The sequence below is a fragment of the Cupressus sempervirens genome, chromosome 9 (genome assembly GCF_028749045.1).
Source record: "Cupressus sempervirens isolate cs-2001-9-10 chromosome 9, ASM2874904v1, whole genome shotgun sequence".
In the NCBI taxonomy this organism is placed as follows: Eukaryota; Viridiplantae; Streptophyta; class Pinopsida; order Cupressales; family Cupressaceae; genus Cupressus; species Cupressus sempervirens.
Genome location: NC_143126.1, coordinates 787,842,320 through 787,869,523, shown reverse-complemented (window position 1 = coordinate 787,869,523; position 27,204 = coordinate 787,842,320). Strand labels below are relative to the sequence as shown.

Below are 27,204 nucleotides of genomic sequence, written 5' to 3'. Positions count from 1 at the left end.
TCACCTTTTGAGCCCCTGTCAATCATGCCAACGACCTATCATCCTTAGGAATGACGTTCTCCTTTGGAGTGCTACTCTCATCTGAATCAGAGTGCTAATCCTCCCCCTCTAACAATGACTTCACTGAAAAATACTCCATTTGATTTGCCTTAGCCTATAGAGGGCACTTATGAGATAAGTCCCAAAGCTCTCTACAATGAAAATACAACTTCTTCCTCCTCAACTCATTTAGAGTGTCATTATCCAACTTCCTATTATTCCCTTTTGGTTGTGCATCCTAGTAAAAAGGTTTTTTGTTCTTATCCTTATCCTTCTTCATATGTGAATCCCTAGGCTGAAATCTGCTCTTAAAAGAAGGTGCTGAGTCATGAGCCTTCTTAGTGGCCTCCTATAATGTAGCTAGGTCATGCCCCTTAACCCAACCCCTCAAGCGATCTAAGAGTCCATTCATAAATAGCACTACTAATCTCCTCTCTGAAATATCTGTAACCAACACAGATAACCTCTGAAATTTACTGATGTATGTCTCAACTGATTCCCACTGCTTAAGCTGTGCCAACTCTTTAAACTGTAACTCAAGATCTTTGGTATCAAATCTCTCTATGAGTTTCTCAGTGAACTCCTCATAAGATGTGATCTGATTATGCCCCAAGGCTGTCATGCCATGGTGCCACCACTGATGTGCTAGGCCATCCAAATGAATAGCCACATACTTGATAGCCTCCTCCTCAGGTATTGGATTTAGCTGGAAGTATATATCTACCTTTTGCACCCAAGCTCATGCATTCATCTTCCCTAAGGCATTATAATAAGGTAAAGAAAGTTTCTCAACTTTCTATCTCAACTCAAAGTTTTGATTTCTCCCTCCTACTCTAGGCATGTGTCTCATCCTCAAGTCCACATAATCTCTAAGGGAAATATCTGCCTGAAACTCCAGTCCACTAGCCTCCCAATCCCTCTTGAACTAATCTTGTAACTCAGTAATTTGCGGTTCGTTTATTGGTTGAACCAAATCTTTGGGTGGAAAGGTGAATACAAGAGGTCTCGAGCTCGTTGTCCGAGTTGGGCATGCAACATGTCTAAAGTTATCAACCTCATTCGCATGGTTTCCATGTCCATTATTATTACCATTAATGTTATTCTTAGGACCATTGTTGTTGCCTAGGCCTCTATGATTATCATTGCCCCCATTTCCATTCTTTGCATCACCTAGATTAATATTGAGGCCCATTTGTCTAGCCATAAGTTGCAACATCATATCCATTCGCCTATTCTGATTCTATTGCATATGCTACCCCTCCTCTAACGTACCCAATAACCGTCTGAACATTACCTCCTAATCTTGATCAGCATTCCTGCCTCCGCCTAGTCCTATATTCTTGTCATCTCGGTCACCCATTTTGCTGTCTTGTTCAAAGAACATCTCCTTTGTGTTTGTATGACTAGATTCTATGTCTACCTACATGGATGAACTAGACTTCTCGCTCTGCCAGTCTAAATCTTTGTTGTCTTGCTCTGGTGTGGTAGAAGTTAATGGCCTCTATCGCATGCTCAAACATACATTCTAAACCTATTTTATTTCTAACTTTAGAGTTTTGACATTTCATTAAACACTTTTCCCTTTATCCAACTATTCCAAATTCCCTGTAAGGCTTCCACAGGATGGCAGGACTTTAAGTGATGTCACTGTAATGGACACCCTAGAATTGCCCAAAAACTGAACCAACTGTTAATAGGAATTTAGTCAAATAATTTGCATCCAACTCTTAATTTCTTCGTTAAATGTTTGAACCCCTTTATGGCTAAGGAAATAAAATGTTTGTTTTCATGTCTTTACATAGATTGGAAACCACATAACATGAGCAAGAAAGAATTTATAATAATATGCAAACTAAAGATTGAACTACTACTGAAATAATATTAATTTTCAACTAATAAAATCAAATACATAGCAGAGTTTTCAATTCACTAATTACTCTAGCATTGTAACATAATTTTCTAGTAATGACTGCCCATCTTGTTGCTACGGTAATATGAATAGTGTCGTGCTACAATAAAATCTGCCTTCAATCAGTCCAAGACCCTCATAAAATCATCCCTTCACAATGGCATAAGCATCGGACAAGAAGTGAGAATGATATGAGCAAACACCCAATCTGCCTATAGCTGGAAATGCGCCCAATCTGCCTATTAATGAAGCTAATAGCAATGAATTCCAAAGGCCAAACCCCAAGGGAATGACGTCTAGAATGTCACAAGAGAGGATAGACGTCCTCTAATGCCAAAAACGAATCTACAACTCACACATCAATTTTCTTCTCATATTCCACTTGCCAAATGAAGCCACTAACGCTCCCTTTTATTCTTTCTCCAAGAGTCGATTCAACTCACATGAGCAATGTGGGATAAAAGATGTGCAATATAAAACATATTAAAATAATCACTTATGTCTCCCTTAGGCACCCCTTTTTGATTTGCACACATTCCCATAGAATTTAATATTAAAGTAACAGTTTAATATTTTATAACTAAATTAAATGTTACTTTAATAATACTTCAAGCATTAAAATATATTAGCTATCGGACTCTGAATAGCATGAGTGATAGCTCATCGAAAAGCTCTCGCCGAGTAGTATCAAATTCAATCACCAAAACTAGCCTCACCTATGTCCTGCTGACTTACTAAAAATAGTAAGGATGCCTGAGACTAAGTAAATCAACTCTGTTTTGGTCCAAACTAGAGATGACTATGCCAAAACACTCTAAGATCCCTTTAAACCCTTCATTAGACCTCGAAACCATGTAGAACTAGGCTAACGCACACACACTTAGTCGACTGCTAAAGTGGGGACATTACACAAGAGTTCTTCAGACTCAAATTTGTAAATCAAGAGTAATGATAGTGACATCATCCTTCTGGTCATTTATGTGGATGATTTGATCATCACTAGCAGTTTGGCATTTTTGATTCGGGGAGTCAAACAAAATTTATGCCAGTCCTTCGATATGACTAACCTTGGGCTTATGCATTATTGCCTAAGTGTTGAGGTTTGGCAACAGTCTTCTAGTATGTTCATCTCTCAGTCCAAATATGCCAGGGCCCTATTAGACAAATTCTGTATGCAGGATTGCAAGACTACATCTACACCTATGAAGAAAGGTCTCAAGTTATCCGCAAAGTCTGATTCTCCTCTTATTGATGATATTACATACAGGCAACTAGTAGGCAGCCTCATCTACCTCTCTGCTACTAGGCCTGACATCAAGTTTCCAGTCAGCTACATCTCAAGCTTTATGACAGCTCCTAAGGCTAATCATTGGCTGGCAGAAAAGTGTGTGCTTCGTTATGTGAAGGGCACTGCAGAGTATGGACTTCTTTACTCTCGAAGTTATAATCCTAGACTCAATGAGTTCACAAATTCAGTTTGGGCAAGCTCTGTTGGCGATAAAAAGTCAACTTCTGAATATGTATTCAATTTGGGATCCAGTGCAATCACATGGACCAGTAAGAAGTAGCAAGAAGTTTCTCTCTCCTCTACAAAGGCCAAATATAGAGGTATTGTTAAGGCAGGATGTGAAGCTATTTGGCTTTGTCGAATGCTTGGAGACATGCAGATGTCACCAGCAGGACCAACTACTATGTTTGTTGATAACGAAGGCATTATCAAGTTAGCCCAAAATCCAATTTTCCATGAACAAACCAAGCATGTGGATGTTCACTATCACTGCATATGATAGCTGGTTGAAGACGAGACAATAGATTTGCAATATGTTCCTACCACAGATCAAACTACAGAGATTCTCACCAAGCCTCTTGGTCCTGATAAGTTTGTCATGTTCAAAAGACAACTTAGCATTGTAGATTGATTAACCATTAAGGGAGGGTATTACGATAATAGATAATCGTTTGTTATTAGTTAATGGTAATCTATTTGTAATCTATGGTAAATATTAGAACGTTTTTAATATTTAGCTAGCTTTAGTTAGCAATAGCTTTTTTAGCTTTCTTTCAGCTAAAATAGAATGTTCTATTCTTTATGATCATTTCCTAAGGAAATATTGTTTTATTCTTTTGCATATATAGACCTCTCGGTCTCTATTAATAATAAGCAAGTATTTTACCAATTACTTCGTAATGAATATGTACATCTTCCCTAATATTTTTTGGCAGTAGAGTATAGACTCAAGGTTTTACGGCGACCACCAATAATCAATTTGAAGACTTACACAATTTATATTCTCCCAGCAATAAAAAGCTTCAGGCTGGCAATGTTCTCCTAATGGAATAATTAATCACTTCCACTTTTGCATGATCCACCACAAAGCAGTGCCACATTCATAGAAGGGACATTGCTTAGAAGTCAATGTCACATAAGATACAATCAGTAATAAAAAAATTACACCTCATCACCAGATCTAACTCTTCATACTTCGTAGTGACCATCGAAGCTTTACCACAGGATTCTTCTATAAACGCTTTTTCACACAAATCTACGAAACTTGATTCGAAAGCCTTTGATAGATCATAGTATTTTCAAAGGTATTTCTAGAGCGTGTGGTGGATGATATATCCTTGCCAAAACAAACACGGTACATGTGGGCAACATTCAAAACAAAACAAAAGGAGTTTACTTAGCATATGATTGACCAAACTAATAAGCAACATGCCAAGTCTATTTATGCAGAGTCTCCATGTAGAGTCCATATTATCGTAGATGAACTCTCCATCAAATGTGACTATCTTCACTACTGTTACGACCAATAGTTTTAAGGTAAGCCTTTTGGAGCTCAACATTAGTATGACATAGATGGACACAGTATCGCATAAACCCCAATTTCACAGAAGCTTTCGACAATATGAGATGCAAGCAAAGGACTGATCGCATTGAGATAAGGTGGCTTATTAGATTCTTCCATTCTCCAGTTGCAATCACCCATGTCATCTAATTTCAAGAGTTCCATCATCACCCTACTGTTTGCTATAGTACTCCACTCACTATGGCCTAGATCCAGATTTCCTTGATTTTAAGTTCAATTTTGGATCAGTTATTACCATGGCTCTGATACAATGTTAAATAAATTGAACTTTCTTTATCGGTATGTAATCAAAATAAACTATTGTAATTTCAATTCTTCTGATGCTATTTCCAACTCCTTTAATCTGCACTTTAATAGTAATGTAGAAATGTGTAACAACCTGCCTTATTCTGTTATATTAATGTCTATTTCTTCCTGTAATTTTGTCAAACAATTGTCTTGCAACTAAATTTCTTATAGTTTTCAGCTTGATGTTGATCAATGGTTTCTCAAGATTGTTTGTGTTTCATATGAGATGCAAATAGGAGGCAACATAGAACCATATGCAACTGATAACAATGACCATTCATTTATTTCTTGTTTCAGATTATCAGGAAATTACAACTACCATAACAATCATATCTTCTCATTAAACTCAACGCATTATATCAACTATAAAGTTCAATGATGGTCCATACCCATTGCGGTTACAGCAGTGTTAATAGTTCTAAAATTGCTACAATGACTTGTAGCTATAGTGATTCGGATTGCGACAGTAACTTGCTGCTACAGTAACTCGCTACTACAGTACCGCGCTACAGTGATTCCGCTGCTACAGTAACTCGCTGCTACAGTGCCGCGCGACAGGAACTTGCTGTTACCATGTTGAATCTCAAGACCATATCTTTCAATGGTGTCAAGATTTCCAGCTTGAAGGGATTTCGTCCTTCAAACCATTGAGATATAATCTCCAGAATATTACCCAATTTCTTTGATATTTTCAAGCATACTTAAAAGAAGCTCTTCCATTTCTTTTATAGTGTTCTCACAAGAGCTCCATCCTTCATTTTCTCAATGTGGGATAAAACATAACTCACTTTATGTAACTTATGTCTCCAATGGGTTATAAAATAAAGGGGACTCTTTTAATTTAAATATTTCCCACAAACTATAGTCCATGCATTAATAAAGTTAAATATTTAAATTTAACTTTTTAAAATAGCTTTATCAATGCATAACAAATCTTATCAATGATAAACAAGTCTTCTCGTCGATTTTAAACAATTACCATCGACATACCGTTGCCACTAGATGTCCGACCATGTCCAAGATGACTTACTATAAATAGTAAGTATGCCCAAAGTTGCCTCAAAACCCCTCAGAAAGACCTGCAACTAAAACTATCTAGGCCAAATGGCCTCTAAGCCCCTTTAATGTCTTGGTTAGCCTACGAGACCATGGGGAAATAGGCTAACGACAACATCATGCTATGAATGCTAAAAAAGGGACATTACAAAATGTGGACTGCAGGTATATTGATCTTTGATCAATCTTAAATTATATATCTATCGATCTCCCTTTGATATCAAACAAGATTGATAAGGATATTAAACTGCACTTGAATAATGTGAATGGCTGAAATTGTGATTGTGGAGAAGTATATGTCATTTATCGATTTCGATACATATACTCCTTTGTTTGACAGCATATATATGTCATTTCCAAGAACTAATTCTGATCGGTCATGATCATACATTATCAAGAGTCATGATGACATTGGTTTGGTTAGTATTCACTAACCCACCTAATCCTTCATGGATCTGGTTAGTTAGTGAATACTAACTAATCAATGAATCATTGATATGAATTGGCAAATCAGTCATAGATAAATTTACATCTTAATCAAGCAATACTTACGGAATGCAAGATATTGATATGCACCATGTTCATCTCATTCGTATATGATGTTGCTGGTCAATTATCTCATATAATTCAGACTAGTCTATAATATGTACATGTATGTGAATATATGCAAAACATATATTCACATACGGGTACAAAATAGAGTTCACTTATAATCTGACCAAAGCTAACATATCTCAACAATTCTTCTAAAATATTCATGCATATTGATAGTGAAAACATTTAAATTACGATGAATGCTTATCAATGATATGATATGAATTTTTGAAAGTTTTCTATATTTTTTAAAATCTCTCATTTTATAATAGCCATCCCCTACTACCCCATACGAGAAACGTGGGGGAGCATAGGTATTCATCGATCCTATATATTTGTGTCTTGATATGGTAGTAAGATGATGTTTATTTGCACTTCATTTGAGAATCCTTAAGCTATTGGAGTTCAGAGAGATATCTGATGTTTGTAACTTATTTTATTATTAACACAAGCTTGCATCTCTTTAAATGAGTATTTTCCCAAAATGGTCTCTCACATAAGTCTTCAAGCTCTAATTTGTATGTACTTTATGGTTAATATCCATTTGTGATCAATCATTTTTTACCGAATTCAGTTGCCCTAAGATCACCATACTTCATTGTATGGTTATACCACTTTTCAAAACATGCCTATATTCCATCAAATATTTTGACAAAGGTTGGTGAGGGCTAACACTTAAAAGCACTAACACAAGTCACTTATTATAATTAAACTTAATCAAATCCTACGAATTTATAGATGGAATACTTACGAGCATCACAATGGGTCTATAATAAACTTTTTTTTCCCCATACCATAAGGTTCCTAATACATAGAGGGCTCTCGTATGGAAACAAAACTTAAAAGTGTAGGCATACCAAAGGGAACCACAATTCACTGCTACTCAGCAAAAATGACCGTCCTGTTCCAACAGCTCCCTCGCCATAACCTCGAACACTGTTAAAACCTCCAATAGGAAATGCATCATGAGGTGCCAAGTTTCCTACAACTGTGCCACCTGATAGGCTGCATTTGAAACAATATAAACAATGAATAATACATTAGTTTCTGCATATATGAATTACAACCATTAATAAGGAAAATATGTGGACTACCTTGAGAAGGCAAAAGCTGGCCCTAACTTAAATCCCTGCTTTACATGAGCCCTCAATCGATAGAAAAAAAGCCATCCAGGAGAAATAGGTAACCCTTGTTGAATATTATACTACAAGTATGATAAAAGTGTTTAATCAAAGTCAAAGAGAATACTTTAGATTTATGGCAATATGATAAAATGAACTAAAAGCTATTTATATCCAATTTCATCATGAGATTCAGATCTATACAGACTTGAAACAAATTTTGATCATCGGATTTAGTGTATTCTGTCTTCAGCTTGGCAACGAGCATTTTGTCATATAGATTTCCACTGCACATATAGAATTGAATCTGTATATCTTATAATTGTATAGACATGTAAGAAAGCAATCAATTAAATTATTTAATGGCATTTTTTATCACGTTGTTGGATCATCTATACCTGAATGTGATTGGACATCCATATCGGTCTGTGAATATAGGACGGCCATGATCACCAAGAGGGCCAACTTGCTGAAACATTGTTTCCACACGATAGGATTAATGCATGCCTGAATCTTCTAAGTACTTACAAAGGGATGGGTATTGGCTTGAAAATTGTGGCAATTTAGAAAACAAAGATGAACAAGGCAGTCTGACGTTAACAAAAACAATTGTTCAGACTGAATTCAGGCACCAAAGGTCAAAAGTGACTAGAGTATGTGTTCTATCGCACTATCAAGACATGCAAGATTAAAAAATTCACAATTATGCAAACAATTTTTACACAGATTCAAATTGAGAATAACATTGTAGGCGTCTTCCTACAAACAAATCTGAATTATATTTGTTTGGTAAAATGCGTCTCTGGTATGCAATACCTTACCATTGATGTAAAGAGCCATATTTCTGTTTAAATGTTATGCTTCATTCTCCTCAGCTAACAACATTCTCTAACGTGCATATTTACCTGAATCATAATGCCTGCTGTCTTGCTCAAATTTGAGCTCAATTCCCATTTTTGGTCTATATTTGCTGTAAACCTACGCATTCTTACGTCTCCATACCCAGAGCCTGATGAACTGGTAACAATACCATGGACAGAAGTGGCTGGTGTAACTGAATTCTGTATGTGCCATCTCAATGTCAATAAAGCTAGAAATACATTTACAGAAAGAAACAAATTATATGACATCCACAAGATGCGAAAGTAGGTTAACATGAGACACATCATGGCTGGCAATAAGACCATAATATAAAACACATTACACTAGACCAAGTCACATGATCAGTATTCAGCAGGTAAAAGAAGTCAGACAAATAGTAAGAAGAAAGCACACCCAGTCCTCAATAACACTACAGAGAGTATCTGCTAATTTCTCAATAGGTGAGTGATAAACAACGCAGCATCTACTGATGCTCTCTGGAGATAGCATGGTGCAGTTATGCTCAAAAGAACAAAAATGGAATGTGCATTCCTAGCATCCAAGGCCACACTATCTCTTGGAGGAAGTGAAAACATTGATAATGTGATCCCAATCAGAAGGTCAAACTAAAGTATCTGAAGGGGGCAATGTTTCCCTAAATCCCTACAAGTGGCAACAGAATGGTATATTCTAGGCACGACTGATAAGTCCTGAGGTAAACTTAACAATGAAGGTTAAGCAATAAACAAATGTACCACTAGTTCTCTTGGATCAATTTAGCCACCTGAAGAATCAGTTGGGTGCAAATAATTCTGCTCATAATAAAGTCCAGATCAAACATAGCCTTAATTCTCATCTGGATTACACATCAAAGAGCCCGTCTGGCTCTGTTTGAATTGAAGTTATGATAACAGAAAAGGTTCCACAATAAAGATCATGTTTCATTACAACATCTTAACGACAATGGAAGAGAAGCTAAAATGTTTCTTACCAGAATGGTAATGGATCGCTGCGTAGCCCCATGAACACTTGGTTGCTTCAGAGTCACTTGATAATTTGAATCAGTGGCACCTTTTTCCAATAATATATTAAACTTTTCACCTCCTCCAAACAAATTTTCCCGTGTAAAAGACAGCCTACAAGATAATATCCCATGACAGAGCTATCAAGCTCACTAAATTTTTTAAAGCCCAATTTCAACAATTGTGAAAAAATTGGCGGAATAGCAAAGGAACTTCAATCAGTACCAAATTAAACATCAGGTATGGAAAAATGAGAATATACCTTCCTGCAAGGCCTGATAGTGGGTTCCTTGTTCGCCTGAAAGACTTCCAACAAAGCTTTCGGTTGTAATCAAACAATCAATCCAGAAAAAAACTTATCAAGTTAGGAGTCATCAAATCAACAAGAAACACACACCGAAATGCATAAATATCATGTGATGCTATTCCCCAGCACAATTGATTTAATAAATCCAACTTTAGGTCGATCCTATCTGCAATTCACAAATTTCTAAAGATTATTGTTGGAAAAAGATGCAAGTTGTCATGGCTATGAAACAATGAAAAATGCTGCACAATACATTGGAACTACTACTAGCCCCATTGCATCTTTCACCTTTATATATAATGCAAAGTTTAAAATCTTCACAGAAACAGCATTCATCGTGAAGATTTTCAACAGAAAATGTTTTCCAGCTGATCATGTTCATAAATGTTAACGTAAGCTTTCCTGAATCTTTCCATATCAGCATGTTGCTCTCTACAAACTTGACAAACTTTTTGTCCAGAACATATGAAGCCTAAAGAAATTCAAAGATTAAGTTTATGTTTTCACCAAACATAAAATTCACAAATTGACTATCAAAACCTATATCAAAATTTATAGATTTCTAGATAAAGGTGTTGCCAAAATTAAGGCAAAAAAGTCTGACATTTTGTGGAAAATGTCATCCACAACCCAAGCTATATTAAGTGAATATTGACATAGTGTAATATCCCCTTCTTCAATATGAAATTAATAATAATAAAGATAAATTTAAAATAAATAAAATGTAACATTGAAATAATTAAATAAATAATAAACTCGATAATATATATCAATTATAATATATTGAATATTGTCATATGTGTGTGTGTATATATATATATATATATATCCAAGATGTAAATTAGAGATTAGTCAATAAAGAAATATAATGTAAAATCATTATTATTTTAATATAATTATTTAAAATACGATGTATATTATCATAATGTGAATTTGAAATATATAATCAAACAATATATAAAACAATATAATGATCTATGATAAAGTATATATATATTTAGAAATACATCTATAAGGTTATCCTAAATATAATAATATAAATACTTATATATTATGTTTAAAATCTAAATCTAAATTAGTCAAATTATTCAAGTAGCATTGGATATATTTGAATAGACCTAATATTAATTATATTGAAGAATCATGACTTTTCACCCCTGAAACTTATATTAGAGAGAAATAATAATATGGGAAAGGACATGGCAAATTTCCGCAACACCAGTTGTTAAATCATTTTAACAATTTCTTTTGTGGACAATCCCATCGAAGGAGAAGAACCGAAGCACTAGTGCCAGTATCACAAGAAGAGAAAATCAGAAATTATCACAGACAAGGCAAACATTGTCCGGCAATTTATCTTCTGCAATATCAATCAAGACCTAGCCTCCATCAGACCTGACGAACATAGTAGGAATGAAATACTCGGTAGTCATACCTGGAAGCAAATATAGACATAGTCACCATCATCCAAGCTCAACAAGAACAATCAAAGAAAGATGTCATACCCTCCAAGCACTAGTAGAAATATACGTACTTAGGAGAAGATCGATTGAGAAGAGTAAGGGAGTAACAAAGAACTTGCCCCCATCCTGGACAAGTTTCACCGCATCAAATATTGTATGTTGCAATCTAAGGGCATCCGTAATGGCATCACCAACTCCTTATACATTGCAATCAAGATATACATCTGTAACCATACTGGCGGTGATAGACAACGGAGGCAGTAAAAGAAATAATATTGATTATGAAAGGGAAGCATTCAGATCTCCATTTCAAGCCAGTGATCACCATCACAGCAAAGGGAATCATTGTGAAATTATATGTCATAACCAGGCTCGTAGGCTACAATTAATTGTGAGCATATCAATAGGAACATCAACCCTTAACCCATCATGGTGATACTCAAGAAAGAAGAGGATCCGACTCAACATTGAATTCAAAGCCCTGAGTATTAATTCATCCATCAAATATCCAACTCAGCTACACAAGTGTCAATTCAACATTAGGGGTATCTACAAGAGGAAAGAGATATAGAAATCATGATTTAGTTGATTGCAATCCCCTTTAACACTGCTGTAAACTATGAAAATCTTCTCAAGTATAAGATATGATTATCCTAAACCCCACATCATTCATCCAGCCTTGTTCAGAGATATAGATAAATATTTATATACTACAATTCTACCCCATTCAATCTTGCACTAAATTATAATAAACATGAAGGCATGGAATGGGAAATGATACAGAGGATGAGTGAGAGTAAGACTGAATGATACCAAGATAACGAACTTTGGGTTGAGGATTTTGTTGTTTGCATATCATACTAAATACATAAAGGAGTAGAGAGAAAGATATCTCTTACAAATTATAGTAGTTAGGGAAAATCTTGAGGCATCCTACGTAGGGACATTATAGTGGTATCAGAGCATGTATTACAATAATAGATAAGTGGTCTATTATTAGTTAATGGTTATCTATTGTAAATATCTATTAAGCTTTAGTTTGCTTTCGTTTTTTGCTTTCTCTAAAATAGAATGTTTCTATTCTTTATGATCGTTTCCTAAGGAAACATCGTCTCATTCTTTTGTATAAATTGACCTTTTAGTCTCTGTTAATAACAAGCAAGTATTTCACCAATTCCTTCATAATATGGTATTAGAGCTATATACTTAAAAAAATTCGGAAAATTTTATAATTTTTTCTTGAAATTATTTGTTTAAATTTTTTCAAAATTATTTCAGTTGATTTTCTCCAAAACCCACCTAGGGGTTTTCTACCTAGAGAAATTTGAAATCTCGAGCTAGGGTTTTGTCCTCTCCAAATCACGATCTTGCAACTCACGTCTGAAAAAATCATGATCATTTTCTATCAAAAATGCAGCTTCTATGCTTGTGACTGGCCCGAATTTAACTCTGCAACCCGTGGTCGTTTGTACTCAACAAATAGTGGTCGTTTTGACTTTTTTTCTACAGCTCGCATTTTGGATTTGTGCAACTCGCATCTGCAAATTGGGTCATTTTTTATTGCAGCGTGATTTGTATCAAAAAAACGGCTCTGCGTTTTACAAAAATGACTATTCCTGCCACATCTGCCATTTTTTGAAGGTCAAACAAAGTTTTTTCAACACCGTCTCAATCTGTAATCATGCTCTGGGAAGCAGATTGGCCATTTTTTTAAAGAAATCCACCATTTTTCTACAAAGTCGACCTTCCAAGCTGCCGACTAGGGTTTTGCCCGAAACCCTAATTTTTGGGGTCGAAAAAAATTTGATTGCAGATTCTTGATGGGTTTTTCGAGAGCTCAACTGGGTTGTCATCCATTTTTTCTAGGTGCCTCAATTTTTGTGTCTCAATTTTCGAGCCAGCAAATCTAGAAAATGACAGCATATTCCTTCTGGGTTTTTCAAGCTCTCTTCTAGGTCACTCTAATTCTTTTGGGTCTTCCGAATATTTGCCTCGAAGAACATGCCTTCATAGATTTTCACAGTTTTTAATTGAAAACATGCGATGGCATCTCTGACAAATATTTTGCTCGAGCATAACTCCAAATTCAATGGTCACAATTATGGCACCTAGAAGCAGCAAATCATCACTATTTTTCAATATCGGATCATCGATCAACTTGTTCTGGGTGTTACGAAGTGTCCAACTTCTCCGGGTCCTAATCAAGATACATGGGATCTGAATAATCGAGAGGTAGTGATGCTTCTCAAATTATCCGTAGCTAATGACCAGCTTTCTCAGATTCCATCTAGCAAGACAGCTGCCGAGATCTAGACACATCTCAAAGGTCTTCATGAGACTTCTGACCAAAGCAAAGCCTTCTTTCTGGAAAACACTCTGTTTTCTGTTGTCATGGATGAGCACACCTCGCTCTAGGCACACCTGAATCAGATTCAGGAAATCCATGATCAATTACTTGCCATCGGTCGCAAGATGGAGGAAGAGGATATTGTGGTTATCACTCTTCGGAGTTTGCCAAAATCCTATGAGCATTTTATTGAGACTCTCAACATCACATCTACTGGTGTTGATTTGAAGTTCACTGATCTCTACACATTGCTGCTTCAGCAAGATCGGCGGAAACAACAATTTAGTAGCAGCTTCAGTTCCACCTCCACAAAGCAAGCCTTTGCTATGAAATCCTTTCAAAAGGATAAGGGCAAGTTTCAGTAGCCATCTCAGCAAAAGTCTTCTACTCCAATCCCAGATGGTTCCAGAAAGAAGAACATTCAATGCAACTACTGCCACAAGTTTGGACACATGAAGGTTGAATGTCGGAAACGCTTAGCTGCATAGTTTAAGCAATCAGGTTCGTAGCCCAAAACGAACAGCATAGAGCATACTAAGCAGGCAGAATTTTCCTTTTGCGCCTTCATGGCTAAAAGACCTACAGATCATGTGAAGTCATCTACCTAGTACATTGATTCAGGTGCCTCTAGTCATTTCACTCACCATAGAGACTAGTTTACTGACTACCAACCTTATTCAGATTCTGTTATTTTTGGTGGCAAAGAAGAGTACACAGTTGTCGATAAAGGCAACATTCAGATTCAGTCTATTGGGAGGAATCTCATATTCCTTGATGTGTACTACATTCCAGGGATGGAACTAAGTCTACTCTTAGTCAATCAGTTGCTATGACATTTTTCACACTTGGCAATCACCTTCAGTTCACATCAGTGCACCATCACTGATCGAACGACTAAGTCTACTGTTGCAGTGGGTCTTGAGGATCATGGTTATTCATATACTCGCTCCCAATAGATTTAAACTTACCAGTAAGATAACTTCCTACATCTTCCAAATAAACTACATTGTTTGGAGTAATGGATAATGCTGAACTAGTTCTAGTGATTCTCAGGACTTAGCTATGACTGCTCAGCAATCTTCTGTCAACACACTTTGGCATCAACGATATGGGCACTTAAATGTGCATTATCTCTCACAACTTGCTCGAGATGATCTTGTTCTTGGATTGCCAAAGATTCAGACTCAATAGCTTGGAGTTTGTGACGCATACCAAGCCGAGAAGCAACATCACACACCTTTCACCAATGGCGATTCATGGCAAGCTTCTCGGGTACTTCAACTTGCTCATGCCGACATCTGCATCCCTATGGCCACTCCTGTTCTTGGGTCCAAGTATTTTCTGTTGTTTGCTGATGATTTCAGTAGAAAAATGTGGGTGTATTTCCTTAAAAAGAAATCAGATGCATTTCCTGTATTTCAAAAGTTTAAACCTTTAGTTGAAAAAGAGTCTAGGAAATCTATTATTATTCTTAGATCAAACAATGGGGGTGAATTTTGTTCTAATGCTTTCTCCCGCTTCTTGGTTACACATGGCATCAAACGCTAGTTAACCACACCCCACACACTACAACAAAAAAATGTAGTTGAATGTCGAAACAGGACAATCACCGAGATGCCTCATTCCATGCTTGAACACAGACATGTTCCGAAGCAGTTTTAGGCAAAAGCAATTAACACTATAGTTTATCTATTGTACCGGTCACACACAGTGGCGGTCAAAGGTAAAACTTCGGAAGAGGCCTAGTCAGGTCCCAAGCCCAGAATCAGTCACCTGAAGGTTTTTGGCTCCCTTGCTTTTGTTTGGACTCATGATGCTTCATGCACCAAGTTGGATGCCAAGAGTCAGAAACTGATGCTTGCTGGATATAGCAGTCTCACAAAGCCTACCACCTGATCGATGTTGAGACCTCTCATCTCATCTACAGTCGAGATGTAGTCTTTGATGAGCAACAAGGAGCATCCATGCCTGTTTCTCCTATTTTTGATCTAGCAGACCAGCCTATGCAAGCTAATGATTTGGGAGTTCGGCTTCCATTAGGTCCACCTGATGGGAGGGCTCCAATAGCTCCTGTAGCTCCAGTTATTCCAGTGATACATGTACACACCTCCGGATTCTCCTATAGGATAACCTCACTTTATAGATGCTTCACCTGAGTTCGATCTAGATTCTTCTGATGACGATCCTGCTGATCAAGCATCTCCTAGTACTACTGTTGGTCATTCTCCTATCCGGCCTAAGTGGTGGGCTAAGACACTTGTTGATCTTTGTGATGATGAGCTTGTTGATGGGAGAACTACTCGGAAAAAGAGCAAAACTACAGATTCTGTTAACTTTGCTCTTATGGCCAACATTCATATGTGTTTGAATCTCAAACATATTCTAAGGCTAAATGAATTCCAGAGTGAGAACAGGCCATGACATTTGAACACTAAAGCTTGCTATAGAACAACACTTGGGTCCTTTCTGATCTTCCACTAGGGAAGAAACCCATTGGCCGCAAATGGGTCTACAAAATGAAATACAAATCGGATAGTACTTTGGATAAGTACAAAGCTCATTTAGTGGCGAAGGGCTTTTCTCAGCATTAGGGCATTGATTATAAGGAGACCTTTGCTCCTACTGCAAAGATGAGCACCATCAGATTAGTCCTAGCCATGGCAGCACAGTTTGGCTAGAAGGTCCATTAGATAGACGTCAAGAGTGCTTTCCTGAATAGTGATCTCCATGAAGAGGTCTACATGACGCAACCTCCTGGTTTCAAGGTTGTTGGTAAAGACCATCAAATTCTCAAATTGGTAAAAGCTCTCTATGGTTTGAAGCAAGCCCCTCTGGCATAGTACATCAAGTTTGAGGTACCTCCTAGTTTCAAGGTTGCTGGTAAAGACCATCAAATTCTCAAATTGGTAAAAGCTCTCTATGGTTTGAAGCAAGCCCCTCCGGCATAGTACATCAAGTTTGATAAGTACCTCAGTGATCAAGGCTTCAAGAGGAGTTCTTAAGACTCAAATCTGTACATCAAGACTACTGACAGTGACATCATCCTTCTGGTTATTTATGTGGATGATTTGATCATCACTGGCAATTCGGCATCTTTGATTCAGGGAATCAAACAAAATTTATGCCAATCTTTTGATATGATTGACCTTGGGCTCATGCATTATTGCCTAGGTGTTGAATTTTGGCAACAGTCTTCTAGTATATTCATCTCTCAATCCAAATCTGCCAGGGCTCTGTTACACAAATTCCGAATGCAATATTGCAAATTTGCATCTACACCTATGGAGAAAGGTCTCAAGTTATTAGCAAAGTCTGATTCTCCTTTCGTTGATGATACTACATACAAGCAACTAGTAGGCAGCCTAATCTACCTCTCTGCTACTAGACCTGATATCAGCTTCACAGTCAACTATATTTCACACTTTATGACAGCTTCTAAGGCTGATCATTGAATGGCAGCAAAGCGTGTGCTTCGTTATGTGAAGGGCACTTCAGATTATGGACTTCTGTACTCTCGAAGTTTGAATCCTAAACTCAGTGGGTTCACAGATTCAGATTGGGCAAGCTCTGTTGATGATAAAAAGTCAACATCTGGATATGTCTTCAGTTTGGGATCCAGTGCAGTCACATGGACCAGTAAGAAGCAGAAGGTAGTTTCTCTTCTATAGAATCCGAATACAGAGGGACTGTTAAGGTAGGATGTGAAGTTGTTTGGCTTCGTCAAATGCTTGAGGATATGCAAATGTCACCAACAAGACTGACTACTCTGTTTGTTGATAACAAAGGCTTATCAAGTTAGCACGAAATCTAGTCTTCCATGAACAAACCAAGCATGCGGATGTTCACTGCCATTACATTCAATAGCTGGTTGAAGATGAGACTATAGATTTGCAGTATGTTCCTACCACAGATCAAACTGCAGACATTCTCACCAAGCCTCTTGGTCCTAATAAATTTATCAAATTCAGAGGATAGTTTGGTGTGTTTGATAGATTAACCATTATGGGAGGGTATTACAATAATAGATAAGTCGTCTATTATTAGTTAACAGTTATCTATTGTAAATATCTATTACACTTTAGTTTTCTTTTGGTTTTTGGTTTCTCTAGAATAGAATGTTTCTATTCTTTGCGATCGTTTCCTAAGGAAAAATCGTCTCATTCTTTTGTATAAATGGTCTTTTTGGTCTCTGTTAATAACAAGCAAGTATTTTACCAATTCCTTCATAATAGCATGATCTTGCCATCCTATAGGGTGAATCTTAAATAATGATCATCATATAAGAACAAAAAAATCATCATCAGAGAAGAGAATGGAAAAAAGATACACTCAACATTTGATATAATTATAAAGAGATCACATACAACGTTAGATCTTCAAGAAAGGAATCTCTAATGAATACGAGGAAATTTCCAATTTATATAATCATTCACAACAACCACAACATCTTCCACCAATAGCTTAAGAATATCCTCAATGAGTACAACAACACTTGCATTGGTATAAATATTTCAGTTTGGCACACCCAACAACATTTACATAATTGGAAGTATGATCAATCCAATACAAATGGGGTAGATCATATAAATTTGAGGAACCTGTTGCATTCACATATGTCAGTATAACATAAGGTGATTCAAAGTATTGGTTCGATAATAATATTAGAAAAAAAAGAATTTATATAAAGAGACATTACAAATAGGGAAGACAACATATTATATGAGATTGTCATCCAAATATCGTTTTCTATCATTGGTGCCTATAATTCATCAGCATGTCAACAGAACTTATATATAACTCTCCCATCATAAGGGGGTCAAGTCAAACATATCAATCTTCCAGATTCAAGAACTCATTACAATTGGAGTTACAAGAACACTTCCCTTAAAGAGAAGATGTGGAAGAAGTGAACACTAGTCCTTTGGAAAATAATATTATGAGGACCATCAACACATTACTAATTCAGGATTGATCGTCATCTAAACAAATAACATTCATCTCAGATCAAACCAAACATGACCTGTTCTTGTCATCATGCAGGAAAGGAAGAAAATCAATAGAAATGAGTAAGAGGAATAGTTAATTCAACAATGTTCTGATGGAACTCAAAAGGACACAACAAGAATATCAATCAAATATATATAAGACCAATCATCAATTTAGGGATTTCTTACAGTTAATGATAAATTCTTGCAAAATATTGAATTTGTTGAGATCAAGAGGAAGAAGAAATAGACTACTCCAAGTAGCCACTAATAAGAGGAAAATAAAGCATAATAATTCCTAGAAGGAATTAAGGCAAAGAGCTAACCTCTCTAAATGACTTTACAAGATATTCTATAATTGAATATTCTTAAGGAAGTGAGGCAGGGAATCAAGTATTCTTTGAAGGATAGTACATACTGGTAAGGAAAATCATATGCATATGTAAGGATGGATACAACCAGAGTGGGTATCCATAAGGTCTAGGATGAGGAAGAACTCCCTCCTAAGAAGGATGGATATATCAAGATTGATTATCCATAAGGTCTTAAAGAGAAGCATCGTGAGAAGATGATGCTTAGTGGAGAGTTGTTCTATTAATTAGAGCCCCAGGAAGCACTCCCCCAGGAGATAAGCATCTGATCACAACTTCTCCTTAAGAAAGGGTTTAAATTGGGAAATAGAATCTTATGTTTTTAATGACTTACAAAACTGAATAATATTCTTATCATGATTGGAGTACTAACATATAATACAGGTCTATTTGTCGAGGAGCTAGTCACCACCAACTCTGACAACACAAAAATTGTAATTAGAGGAAGGAATCTACCAAAGCTTTTAATATGTGTATACTTTGTGTCTATGTCGTGTTTTCATGCATTAACGTGTATATGTCTACATCGTGTCTTCATACACTAATGTATATATATTTGGTACATGCTTTGTGTTGACATATATCCTAGTCTATGTTTCTTAATGAATGCCAGGAATCGGGGACAATCTCAGTACCAAGAAAAAAAATCAAAATACAGACATTCTTAGTGAGTGTTGAGCATCATATACATTCATGGCAAGTGTTGAGATTAAGGACATTCTATCAAGAATTGATCAAGGACATTCTGAATTACTAGAAAGGAATTAAGATAAACTATATATGCTCACTCATCCATGAAGAAAGAAACACTCAACAAATGAGATCACGAGTGCTAGATTAAAACAAGATAAGTTTCATTTTTTTGAATTATTATTTTTAATATTTCAAATTGAATAGTAATATGATCTTCATATTTAATACATTTATAATGATTCTAATCACAAGTTGAAATTTTTGCTTCAAGTAAGATGATATCTAAGTTGCATTGCTTGAGGACAAACAATTTTTGCGAAGGGTGGACTGTAATATCCCCTTCTTCAATATGAAATTAATAATAATAAAGATAAATTTAAAATAAATAAAATGTAACATTGAAATAATTAAATAAATAATAAACTCAATAATATATATCAATTATAATATATAGAATATTGTCACATGTACATGTATATGTATATGTGTGTATATATATATCCAAGATGTAAATTAAAGATTAGTCAATAAAGAAATATAATGTAAAATCATTATTATTTTAATATAATTATTTAAAATACGATGTATATTATTATAATGTGAATTTGAAATATGTAATCAAACAACATAATGATCTGTGATAAAGTATATGTATATTTAGAAATGCATCTATAAGATTATCCTAAATATAATTATATAAATACTTGTATATTATGTTTAAAATCTAAATCTAAATTAGTCAAACTATTCAAGTAGTATTGGATATATTTAAACAGACCTAATATAAATTATATTGAAGAATCGTGACTTTTCACCCCTGACACTTATATTAGAGAGAAATAATAATATGGGGAAGGACATAGCATATTTCTGCAACACTGGCTATTAAATTGTTTTAACAATTTCTTCCGTGGACAAACCCATCGAAGGAGAAGAATCGGAGCACTAGTGCCAGTATCGGAGGAATAGAAAATCTGAAATTCTCATTGACAAGGCAAACATTGTCGAGCAGTTTATCTTCTGCAATATCGATCAAGACCCAGCCTCCATCAGACCCGATGGACATAGTAGGAAGGAAATACTCGGTGGTCGTATCAGAAAGCAAATACAGACATAGTCACTGTCATCCAAGCTCAGCAAAAACAATCAAAGCAAGATGTCATACCCTCCAAGCACTTGTAGAAAGATACGTGCTTAGGAGAAGATCGATTGGAGCAGATTAAGGGAGTAACAAAGAACTTGCCCCCATCCTGGACAAGTTTCACTGCATTAGATATTGTGTGTTGCAGTCATAGGAGCGTCCGTAATGGCATTGTCAACTCCTTATACACTGCAATCAAGACATACGTCTGTAATTATACTAGTGGGGATAGACAACAGAGGCAGTAAAAGAAATAATATTGATTATGAAAGGGAAGCATTCAGATCTCCATTTCAAGCAAATGATCACCATTGCAGCAAAGTGAATCATTGTGAAATTAAATGTCATAAGTAGGCTCATAGGCTACAATTAATTGTGAGCATATCAATGGGAACATCAATCCTTAACCCACCGTGGTGATACTCAAGAGAGAAGAGGATCCGACTCAACATTGAATTCAACGCCCCGAGTATTAATTCGTCCACCAAATATCCAACTCAGCAACGCAAGTGTCAATTCAACATTAGGGGTATCTACAAGAGGAAAGAGATATAGAAATCACGATTTAGTTCATTGCGATCCCCTTTAACACTGTCGTAAACTACGAAAATCTTCTCAAGTATAAGATATGATTAGCCTAAACCCCACATCATTGATCCAGCATTGTTTAGAGATATAGATAAATATATATTTACTATAATTCTACCGCATTCAATCTTGCACTAAATTATAATAAACATGAAGGCATGGAATGGAAAATGATACAGAGGATGAGTGAGAGTAAGATTGAATGATACCAAGATAGCCAACTTTGGGTTGAGGATTTTGCTGTTTGCATATCATACTAAATACATAAAGGAGTAGAGAGAAAGATATCTCTTACAAATTATAGTAGTTAGGGCAAATCTTGAGGCATCCTACATAGGGACATTACACAGCTTCCAAGGGAACATATATTCCATGGGGATGCCATCCCTGGCCCTCAAAACCCATCCCCATCCCGAGTGAAGAATTGGATGTGGCTGGATGACATGGGGCAGCCCAAAAAATCTTCAGATATAATAGTTTGCGATAATAGGAAATGCTGCAGGAACATTTGGGTGCCCCTGACATTTGACGTCTTATAATAAAGTATTTATTAAAAGCCTAAAGTGGACTTGAAAAAAATTCAAAGATACTTAAGAAGAGGATCAACCTCCTTTGTGAGGATATATATAAGGACTGAAAAAGAAAATAGAATTTATTCTACTAGTTATTTTATATTTGTGTTTTTTGATGTATGACCTATAAGCAGAAATACACGAGTTTTAGTCATCTTCAATCATTGAAGAATGAATCTCATCAATGTTTGTGCAATTTTGAAGCTGTGAGAGATAAGCTGAATCATACTCAGTGTGGGTTTCATTTAGGAGTCCAAACTAGGCATAAAGAGCAGATTTGTGCAAGGGTTTAAGCACATTTGAAGTCTCATTTATAGCAGACCTGTAGCTTCATATTGCAGCCATTGTTGATCAGATTTCAAACTTTTAATTGCTGTTATAGTAACATGTGAACAGTAGTGCTACAATACTTTGTATATTTGTTGAAGATTCATAGTGTTTCAATGTTTATTTGTAACATCCCCTTTTCCAGAGCCTTAGCTAACAACAAGCATATCATTGAAATACAGTTACTACTTCACATTCATGAGAAGGCAGTTATACAATTATCTTACATGTTCAGGTGAAAGAGATTAGTGGCTACAATCAGTTTAACTAACAATTGAAGGCATAATCAAATAAAACTAAATTGAGGATTTTTAGTTTGCAATAGCCTAAATTCCAAAACAAGAATCCTCCTAGGGTAACATCTACAAAACCCTGGGTTAGTCCACATATACCGCTTAGGGAATAAAAGTTATACCATTGTATCGTAATAACCAATACCATTTAGGGCAACCAAGACCACTATAATAACCCTTTTTCCCAATGCTAATTATGACATTAAAAGTATGTTGTCAGTAAATATTGTGTAGCCAACAGGATGTATGTCGTCGGTAAATATTAGGTAGCCGACGGGCCCCTGTGGGAAGGTTCTTGTTATGAAGCCAACGGGCCCTTCGGTAATTGTCTTGTAACCAACGAACCCCTTCGAGAATGTTCTTCGGAAAGTATATATACACCCTTTAGGATCATTGTAAGCATCATCAAAAGCATAGTGTAATATATTTGGCATATGCAAATAATAAAAGTACTGTTGTTCTTGTCTATTGTCTGTGTGCATTAACCTATTTACCCCATGCGATAAACATTTGGCATCGTTGCCCGATGGACCTGGAACGAAGGCAGAGGAATGAAGACTAATGCCGAATCAGTTGAACAAAAATAAGAACAAGCTGAATGAAAAAGATGAAATACGCACAGCACAAGGGAATTTAATTTTGGCACAACAGGCCGAACACAAACAAAGGTTTCAGAAAATTGCCAACGGACACCGAAGCACCGAGGAATTGTTGGAAGAGATTCGACAGCAGTTGGATTTGGTGGAAGAAGCAAGGGAGGAATTTCTTAACCTGCATATGCCAAGGGAAGAGAATCTAGAGGGAAGGGGATTAACTCGCACGGCTCAGAGTCCCGAGTGAGCATGAGCGTGGAGTGAACTCTTTGTCCGAGATACACTTCCGAAGTGGATAGCTTCACTTGACGAAAACCCTTCTTCACCAAATAGCACGACTATCGGAAATAACACAACTGTTGCAAACAACACGGGTGTGCAGAACAGCACGGGTGTTCAAAACACGCGGGTGTGCAATGTCATCGGTAGAAATTTTGTATCAGCCGACAGGTCCCTTCGGAAAGGTTATTGTTATGTAGCCGACGGTTCCCTTCAGGAAGGTTCTTGTATTTAGCCAACGGGTCCCTTTGGGAAGGTTCTTGTATGTAGCCTACGGGTCCCTTCGGAAAGATTCTTGTTATGTAGCGACATGTTGTATGTGGCCGACAGACTCCTTTAGGAAAGTTCTTCGAAAAGTATTTAAACCCCCTTCGGGAAGCATTGTAATCAGGAGATCTTGTCAAGCATAATGTAATGTTCTGGCATATGTGAATAATAATACGTTCTGCTATTCATATCTATTGTCTGTGCGTTGATTTCTTACCTAGTACGGTAAACATTTGGTCCCTTCAGGAAGGTTCTTGTATGTAGCCGACGGGTCCCTTCGGGAAGGTTCTTGTATGTAGTTGACGGGTCCTTTCGGAAAGATTCTTGTTATGTAGTGACATGTTGTATGTGGCCGACGGACTCCTTTGGGAAGGTTCTTCGGAAAGTATTTATACCCCCTTCGGGAAGCATTGTAATCAAGAGATCTTATCAAGCATAATGTAATGTTCTGGCATATGCGAATAATAATACGTTCTGCTATTCATATCTATTGTCTGTGCGTTGATTTCTTACCTAGTACGGTAAACATGCAAAACAACATGGGTGTTCATAACAGCGCAGGTGTGCAGAACAGCGCAGGAGTTCAGAACAACAGTGCAGGTGTGCAAAATAGCGTGGGTACACAACAAGTACCTCCAATTCGAATAGTAATGGCTGGACTGAAGGAAAAGTTGCCAAAGTTTGATGGTGATGGAACAGCCGATCCAATCCGACATTGTAAAACATGCGAAACAATTTAGAGGGCAAATGGCATAACAGATACAAATGAATGGGTCCAACAATTTCCAACAACCCTAAGGGGCATAGCAATTGATTGGTTCGCCAATACAAATCCCCGAAAATTAACCAATTGGGACAACGTTAAGGAGTTTACCACCGAATTTCAACTGTTGTGCAAGGACAATGAGATCGTAGCAAAGATATACAACACAAAGCAAGGCAAAAATGAAATAGTTCGAGTATATGCTAGAAAATGAAAAGACTTAATAAACAAGATGGAAAGTAAGCTGGTGGATGGGCTGCAAAAGAGATGGTTCGTTGAAGGACTACGTTCGAAGTTACGAAAGAAAATGAAGATTGTGCCGCCATCATCATACACTAAAGCATACAATTGGGCAATGAACTTAGAAAGTGAGCAGAAAACAAATAAGAAGAAGAGGAGTAGCTCATCTGAGTCAGATGATGATGCGTCTTCGAAAGAAGAGAGTAGCAATAACGAAAAGGGAAGCAAGAAGGTCCAAGCCCTCCAAAAGGATACAATCCAAATGATGAAAGAATTTAAGAACATGCAAAAGAACCTCTGGTGCACGGAATGTAAGACGGAACGTCACACAAAGGGATCCTGTCCAAAGAACCAGTTCTGCGAAATTTGCCAGATAATGGGACATTTCACGAAAGAATGCACCTTCAATATGAAAACAAGAAGACCTCAACAAGTGCTCCTGACCCAGGAGGCTTCCATGTCAAGAGGAAGCGGAAACACCAGTAATGAGGGTGTCATGTTGAGAGGGTACAGAAATAATAGGCGAGGGAAAAACAACAACAATGCCAACAATAATAATAGGAGCCGCAGCCGAATTCAATACGATGCGAATGGCCGCCCATTGGTTCAATGTCGAACATGCAATTTGTGAGGTCACTTTGCCCAAGACTGTACAATGGAAAATGCACTAAAGTTGTTATGCAGATGGTGCAGTCCTGGAGATCATGAAGATGCCAAGTGCCCAAAATCAGGAGTGAATCTAATCACCATCAGGACAGATGAAGAGGAGGTTCTGGCAATCATATGGAAGCAAGCAAAATTGTACCTCGACTCAACAGAGGAAAAGAAGAGATTAGAGGAAGCAAGGGTGGAAATTGAACAAGCAATGCAAGTGGACAAAGCACACTTGAAGGACACTACTGGTACCTCAGTAAGAAACTGCACGAAACAGAACATCGTACAGCAAATATTACAAACCAAAGTGTCAGTCAAGATAAATGATCTGCTGCTCACAATGCCTCAACTCCGATCGGCACTCACAAACATCACTCCAACTGCTAAATTACCAGGAGAACAAGGGAAGGAGACAAAAACTAGAGCAAGTGCAAAGGACCCAATGTTGCTAGCCCTTACATCTAAGCGGCATCTGACAGTCGTCAAGATGGGAATTCTAGGAATGGTTGTGACAAACACAATTGTGGACGGAGGGTCCGGCGTGAATGTGTTACCAGAGGATACCTAGAAGAGGTTGGGACAGCCAACGTTGTGGCCACCTACATTCCAGTTGCTAACAGCGGACCAACACAGCATTAAACCTCTTGGCATCCTAATGGCAAAACTAGTGACAATTGGAACACAGCCATTCCTACTTGACTTCGTCGTCATCCTATTGAAGAGGAGAGGATATGATGCCATTTTGGGTCGGGGATGTCTTGTACAAGCAAGGGTTAAGCATGACTAGAAGAAGAATACACTATCAATGGAAAGTAGGGGACGATGATTCACTATTGATTTACACACAAATGGTGGGCGAAGAAGTCATATCATCTGATTCTGAAGAAGAGGATGAAGGAAAGCAGCGATTGGAACCCAATGAGGAAGGAGTCCTATGGTTGGAAGGTGGATCGACAGACGATGATTTGGATTCAGTGAACAGCCTTTTCCACTGACAGATGAAGGATTACGAGCTTTTTTCCAGCTGTACTATGTTAAGGGTCAATGAAGGTGAGAAAGAAGAGGAAAATGAATGTCCAAAGGAATACAGAGAAGCGAAAGAAGGAAAGGCGGTTATGGCTAAAGCTGAAGGGAAGAACATGCAATACAAACCCCAAAAAAAAAAAGATCCCACCATACAGAACACAGTGAACGGATCGTGCAGAAAGAAAATGTTACAATTCACCATGAATGTACTAGAAAGGTACTGACAGCAAGGAAAACACATCGTATGGTCTGCACAGGAAAAAAAGAGTAAGGATTTAATAAAAGCTTCAGCAGTACAGAGTAGAGGTTCTAAAATCAAGAATACAGTTATTGATGGCAAGGAGGGGCAGCCGACAGAATCCATGGTACCGAGCTTGGGGAACAAACTTGGCAATATAAAAAATTGGAGGGAGAGATCGTGTAACTTAAATAAACTTGATGAGCAACGATTGTAGGCACAATGGGCCACGAAGGTGACATAGAACAGGCGCAAAGCATGGCATGATAGACACCTAAAACTGAACAAGTGTCAACC

General features: G+C 37.0%; 1 protein-coding gene across 3 annotated transcripts in view; it reads right to left on the bottom strand.

The window, feature by feature from the left end:
* The window catches only part of LOC149541080 (outer envelope protein 80, chloroplastic-like), a 152,067-nt gene that overhangs the window by 89,195 nt on the left and 35,668 nt on the right, over positions 1–27,204 (bottom strand). The window contains exons 2-9 of one of the 3 annotated variants that reach the window (XM_089802072.1): positions 10,158–10,233; positions 10,023–10,058; positions 9,730–9,874; positions 8,783–8,938; positions 8,276–8,346; positions 8,086–8,164; positions 7,851–7,960; positions 7,614–7,761 (exon numbers count right to left, since the gene is read on the bottom strand). In XM_089802072.1, coding sequence (XP_089658198.1) covers positions 7,614–7,761; positions 7,851–7,960; positions 8,086–8,164; positions 8,276–8,346; positions 8,783–8,938; positions 9,730–9,874; positions 10,023–10,058; positions 10,158–10,233 — 821 coding nt within the window. The remainder of the gene's footprint in view (positions 1–7,613; positions 7,762–7,850; positions 7,961–8,085; positions 8,165–8,275; positions 8,347–8,782; positions 8,939–9,729; positions 9,875–10,022; positions 10,059–10,157; positions 10,234–27,204) is intronic. The other 2 variants (XM_089802074.1, XM_089802073.1) reach the window with 2 other exon arrangements.